Below are 6,292 nucleotides of genomic sequence, written 5' to 3'. Positions count from 1 at the left end.
AGTGCCCTGACCAACTTTGATGTGAATTGGGTGCCCTCGTCAGTGACAATTTCACGAGGGACCCCAAATCTTGTAAAAATGTCCTCGAACAAAAACACCACTACCGCCTTTTCTTTGGCAACATACAATGCTTTAGCCTCCACCCACTTGGTGACGTAATTAGTGCATACCAAAATATATTTTTTCTTATTTGACATTGGGGAGATGGGCCCGACGAAGTCCAATGCCCACTTCTCAAAGGGTTCAATAGCAATTTGCGGGTGAAGGGGAATTTCATCGGAGGCCACTGGTCTCCCCATTCTTTGGCAAGCGTCACAACTTAAAATAAACTTCTTGGCATCCTTGAAGAGCGTAGGCCAATAGTATCTAGTGCGGAGAACTTTATATGTCGTCCTCTTATCGGAAAAATGGTCGCCACAAGGCTCATTATGACTAGCGCTTAGTATGTCATGCATTTCGTCTTCCCGCACACATCACCTCATAATCAAGTTTGGCCCTGTATAGAATAGATCTCCCTCAATCCATGAGTAATTAGCACTGTGTTGTACTATATTATGCCTTTCCCGAGCCGACATGTTCTGAGGTAGCTTTCCTGATACCAAATAATTGGAAACATCAGTGAACCAAGGGGTAATGGTAGAAATGGCAAATAAAGCTTCGTCTGGGAATTCGTCGGGCACTGGTGTTGGCATGCTTCCCTGCGTAAGATTCAAATGAGATAAGAAATCAGCTGCCAAATTATCCCTTCCAGGCCTATCAATTATAGTTATATTGAATTCTTGTAGAAGCAACAACCATCTAGTTATCCTACCATTAGTAATTGGTTTATTCATTAGAAATCTAACAACAAAATGATCTGTATGAACAAATGTCTCGTAACCAGTAATATAATGTCTAAACTTTCCTATAGCATGTACAACTGCCAATAGTTCTTTTTCAGTGACCGTATAATTTAATTCAGCGGGAGAGAGATTTTTGCTAACAAAATAAATGGCATAGGGAAAGTTATCCTCCCTTTGTCCCAAAACCACTCCCAGTGCGGTGTCTGAAGCGTCTGTACAAATGTGAAAAGGTAAGGACTAGTTTGGTCCTCTTAGCACCGGAGCTGTGGACAATATTTCCTTCATTACCTGAAAATCCTATCGACAGTAAACATTCCATACAAAGTCAACATATTTAGTTAACAATTTAAATAATGGTGCTGTTATTCTAGTGAAATTTTCAATGAGATGTCGATAATATCCTGTGTGCCCTAGAAAACTTCTTACCTCTTTTTATGAGCTCAGAATAGGGATATGCGAAATTACCTCGATTTTTTTCCAGTCGACCTAAATTCCTTCAGAGGATACATGGTGGCCTAAAAGAATCACCTTAGTTTGCATCATCCTACATTTATCACTACTAAGGGCTAGATCAGCTTCTTTATAACGGATCAATACCTTCTGTAGATTTTCCAAGGCTTGCGGAAAGTCATCCCGTAGACTGTGAAGTCATCCATATAGACTTCCACACAGTCATGGATTAGGTCAGAAAAGATAGCAAGCACAGCTCTTTGAAAGGTAGCGGGAGCATTACAAAGACCAAAGGGAAGGACTTTATATGCATAAGTACCCCATGGGCACGTGAAGGTGTTCTTTTCCTGGTCTTCCTCGACTATTTGCATTTGATTGTACCCACTATAGCCATCTAGAAAAGAAAAATATTTCTTACCTGCAAGCGTGTCGAGAACTTGGTCAATAAAAGGCAATGGAAAATAATCGTGCATCGTGGCTTTATTTAATTCTCTGTAATCGATGCAGATCCACCATTTTCCGTTCTTCTTTGGGACTACTACTAGAGGTGATACCCACTTGCTATCGGAAATGGGGTAAATGAAATCTGTGGCCAAAAGTTTTTGAAGCTCTTCTTTAACGATATCCTTCAATGCTGGGTTCATCCGCCTTTGCAGCTGCCGAATAGGTCTCATTTCTTTGTTTGTGTAAATATGATGGATGCAAGTGTTTGGATGTATACCTCTCATATCCAAGTAATCCCATGCAAATTCTCCGGTTTTTTCTCGAACCATACTCATCAACTGTTGCTTTTGTTCTGCAATCAATCCTGTGCCAACATGTAGAATTTTCCCTTCAAATATTTCCACAGGTTCTGTGGTGAGCTCCTGATTTCCTTCCGTGGCTACAAATGAGGCGAAGACGGCTAGATGGCAGGTTTCTTGAAACTCATCACTAAACACATGCTACTAACCATTAAATGAGATGGGATAATTGATGCAAGAACTATCAGCTAGAAACTACTGCAAAACATGCTCATCAAAGTGCTCCTGGAGACCTCTAGACTGATCTAATGTTAATAATGGAAACATGTAGTCTTCATCTCCATAAGGATTTTTGAGCCATACTGGTACTTCAACAGCTGTTTGAGCAGGTGGAAATATGGACAACGTTTGATTGTGAGAACCATTTGAAATAATCATTTCCCCATTTCTGCATCTGATGACGGCATCCGCAGTTGCCAGCCATGGCCTTCCTAGGACCACAGGGTGTCCAGGTCTAGAGGTTTTTGGAGAAATGACTACAAAGTCTATAGGATATTGCCAGGAGGAAATAGTGACTACTATATCTTCCAAGGATCCTATTGGTTTGACAACGGATTTATCTTCCATCTCTAAAAGGATAGGGGTGGTTTTCAGCCCAGGAAATTGTAGTGATGTCATTGTTTCATAAGTCATTGCATTTATTGCAGCCCCTAAATCTACAAGAGTATTGGGCAGAAGCACTCCATTTATTTCGATAGTGATGATGGGGTTCCCAGGGTCATTGTATTTGGCAGGCATATCCGAAATCATCGTGGATATTTGACTCATAATTTTGACATTCTGGTTTTTATGCCCTTTTCTCCCTGGTTTCTTGATGCAGAGATCCTTGAAAATTTTAGTGTATATAGGGATGTCTCGGATTGCTTGTAAAAGTGGAATTTTAATACAGACATTTCTAAGCTCGTTTTCCAGGTCATATTCAAGTGGGACCTCTTCTTTCCTTACTATTAGTCTCTCCGGGTATGGTGGTTCAGTCAACTCTTTTTCCGTTGTTTGTTGGTTTTCATTTTGTGAATGTTTTTCGGATGATAGGGAGGTCACCTCTTCTTGAATAACCACAGTCAATTTCCCTTTATTCACTATTCTTCCTGATCGCAACTGGATTTCGTTCATAGGAATGGCCGTGATCATGTATGTAGGAAAGGGCTGGATATCTATGTTTTTCACAGGTTGAGATGTCCTGTTGTGATTTGGGTTAGGTACAGGTTGTGCAGGTAGCAGTGTAGGTCATGGTGGGTTTATATTAGTTGGTGCCTGTGGGGGGGCTGTGTTAGTAGGTACAGGTAATAGTTGATGTATAGGAGGTGTTGTGTTGGCAGGCGCTGGTAATAATTGATGTAGAGGAGGTGGCAGTTGTGTAGGTTGTTGATACATGTTAGGGTTATATGCCTGCTGATAAGTTTGCATGGATGGATTATATGAAGTGGTCAGCATATTTGGATAAGGCGTGTAGAATTGGGGTTGATAGTTGGTAACATAAGGACTCGTTCTCCAATTCTGGTTCCAAGCAGTACCTTGTGGTTGTTGAGCAACCCAAGTGGGCTAGGATGTAGGAAATGTCCAAGGTTGGGTTTGGCTATATCCTTGAAAATTCGAGTCTGGGAACGAACTCTGACTCTGACCTTTCCAGGTGGGTCTTTTGGCTGTTTGAGCTTGGTCAAGGGTTTCGGTATTGCCTTTGTAAATGGCCTGTAGACTGGGAAGTGATGGGCACTTCTCAGTTGGGTGCTCTAGAGTGTAGATCCCATAGACTTCTATAGAATTTAGAGGACATTCCCTCTCTGCATGTTTATGCCTACACTTGGGACAAAAGATCGCCATGGCTGCCTTTTCAGCCTCATGCTTTTGGTTGATTTTCATGGTGTCAAGCTGGTCGCTGATTGTATTCAAGATGTCAGTTTTGAAATTCTCTAATAGGTTCCCCAGCTCAACTCTGGTGACAGCATTAGCTGCAGTCTTCTTTTGCACATAGTCTCGAGAATTGTCTCGAAGTTCATGAAGCTTTTTACCTACTTTAGCTTGGCTTCTAGAGTAGGTATGACAAAGGTCAATGATTTCAGCAAAGGATTTCTTGTAAATGTCCCCACCACTAAGCAAGTTCAATGTTTCTATGCAATCATCTCTTAGCCCTTTTAGGAACACAGTTCTGATGATTTTTTGGTCTAGGGTGCTTCCATGGGATTTATGAAAGTTTTACAGGAATCTCTCAAGATACTCTTCTAGGTTTTCGTCTTCCGTTTGGTGCATCCTAAGGATATCACTGATGTCCCTACTCTTACATAAATCTTGATATTTTTTAATAAAAGTTGACCTCATGTCGTTCCATTTGTATATCGTATGCTACCCTAGACTCATGAACCACCTAAGGGCTGCATATTTTAATGTGGCAGGAAACAATTTGAGTTTATGTGCATCTTCATAGTAATTATAACTACGAAATAAAATATCGAATTCAAAGAGAAAAGCATCAAGATCTTTGGATGATTTACCATAGAATACTGGTAGATATGCCATCAGAATGTTATTTATGTTGATGTGGCGAGTCACATCCAGGATAGGGAACCCGAAAGTGACTTTTTCTTCTTCTTGGTTTCCTCCAAACAGGTTAACATTCTGTCTAGGGCCTTCCCCTTCTTCGTGGTGTTCGTCATGGTTTCTGTCCTCACCATCTGCATGTTCCATATTTGCAATAGGTACTCGCTAGGGTTTGCTAATTATGGTGTGGACCAGGGGTATTGGAAGATGGTAGATGTTCGTGGACTGCTCGTCCCAGGGGTCTGGTTGTTCTACTGGTTCTTCTACAGGGTTTTCAAAGACATCATGTTGAACGATCCTTCCTTCTCAGTCAAAGAATTCCTGATCTGAAACCACTTTGGCATCAACACTTCCTCCTTCTTGTCTTAGACCTGCATATCGATTAGTAGTGGTTAAAACAGGTATATTGACTGATCCAAAAGTTGTAGGAAATTTAGAATTTGAAATAAATCTACCTTTACTGTCCCTAGGTCTACCTGTACTTCTACGCATAAAGATAAAGGAAAATAGAAATCAAGAACAAACAGTGATCGGTCAGACTTTGGAGCAACCCCAACAAAAGTGGATGCATGGCTCTTCACTCACGTCTTACCGTACTCTCTCCACCCTCTCATAGTCATGCAAGATATTGAAACTCTGATCATAATGGTTACATTAATAATAAATGACAACTTCCCCGGCAATGGCACCAAAATGTTGAGAGATTTAAATGATCAGATTGAATCCCTTAATATTAATTGTCAACCTGGGGTTTGTAAACACGAATTGCCTTGCGCTCTCTTTATTCAGGGCTAGGTCAGAGTTTGATGATTTCCTTTTTACAATTTATGTAGTGATAACTAAATCATCTAATTTGTCAAGAGCAAAACCAACAATCAAATTCAATCTAAAACCTTTACAAATTTCAGTATTCAAATCTGTACTAAACTATGTATCTCTAGAAAACAGACTTTTATCCACACCAAACAGTATCAATCAAATCCATGAATGCTGGTACCAGACTTTCTTTGTGAAAAACCACTCAACCATTCCTCAACAAGCATCCTATGGTAATAGTAGTTCTTACTCGAAGTAATCAAACAACCTGTACTATTAACTATTCAACTGATTAAACTCTTGATTGTAAATAACAATTCACTCCTGAAGAAATTTATGACCATCCAACTTGTAAGAAAATGAGTAGTCTGTCCTAGCAGTGCTTTGATCAAACAATCATTCTGTACTTAATGTTCCCTTATCAAGACTCAAGAGTTAAGTACTAATTTGGAGGATTTACTTTATCTTACTTTATCACTTACTTACTTATTGTCCCATCAACTACTTACAGGATTTGATTAATGAAAGAAATCTTAACGCTGATCCTAGATATGTAATCACACAAATTCAAGGAACTGTAATTAAATATTTTTTGGGATCACACCAATCCTGACTTATGAATGTCCTTACTCACAACCAATATGCTACTACAAATTTAAGCAATGATTTAACTACAGAGTGGATAACCGAAACCTTATGAACCAAGAAAATATCAATCATTCAATGAGACTAATTATTACACAAAAACAGGGCAGAGCACTCATTTCAGTCGGCTAATGAAATTGGCAATTGCATGAATAGGGGAGGTAAAATAAAGACTTGGTCTTTAGTAGCTAATCACACACA

General features: G+C 39.7%; 1 protein-coding gene across 1 annotated transcript; it reads right to left on the bottom strand.

Annotated features, from left to right (window-relative positions):
• Nucleotides 1-473: 473 nt before the first annotated feature.
• LOC149228939 (uncharacterized) lies at nucleotides 474-3,226 on the bottom strand. The gene is made up of 4 exons (XM_089380909.1): nucleotides 2,329-3,226; nucleotides 1,711-2,175; nucleotides 1,440-1,503; nucleotides 474-753 (listed from the first exon to the last, which is right to left on the bottom strand). The coding sequence occupies exons 1-4, from the start codon at nucleotides 3,224-3,226 to the stop codon at nucleotides 474-476; spliced, it is 1,707 nt and encodes a 568-aa protein (XP_089237035.1).
• Between the last annotated feature and the right edge of the window lie 3,066 nt (nucleotides 3,227-6,292).

The sequence above is a fragment of the Pinus tabuliformis genome, chromosome J, assembly GCF_031772625.1.
Source record: "Pinus tabuliformis cultivar Carrire ecotype Pingquan chromosome J, CPIR1, whole genome shotgun sequence".
Taxonomy (NCBI): domain Eukaryota; kingdom Viridiplantae; phylum Streptophyta; class Pinopsida; order Pinales; family Pinaceae; genus Pinus; species Pinus tabuliformis.
Note: the sequence above shows the minus strand (reverse complement) of the source record. Positions and strands in the feature narration are given on the sequence as shown.

Bases quoted from the DNA above. Each gene is read 5' to 3' on its own strand.
- LOC149228939 (XM_089380909.1), bottom strand. From the start codon at position 3,226: ATGATCACGGCCATTCCTATGAACGAAATCCAGTTGCGATCAGGAAGA. The intron at 1,504-1,710 runs GTAAGAAATATT...ACTGTGTGGAAG, and splicing joins AGTTCTCGACACGCTTGCAG to TCTATATGGATGACTTCACA. The intron at 754-1,439 runs GTATTGATCCGT...TATAATTGATAG, and splicing joins CCTTGGAAAATCTACAGAAG to GCCTGGAAGGGATAATTTGG.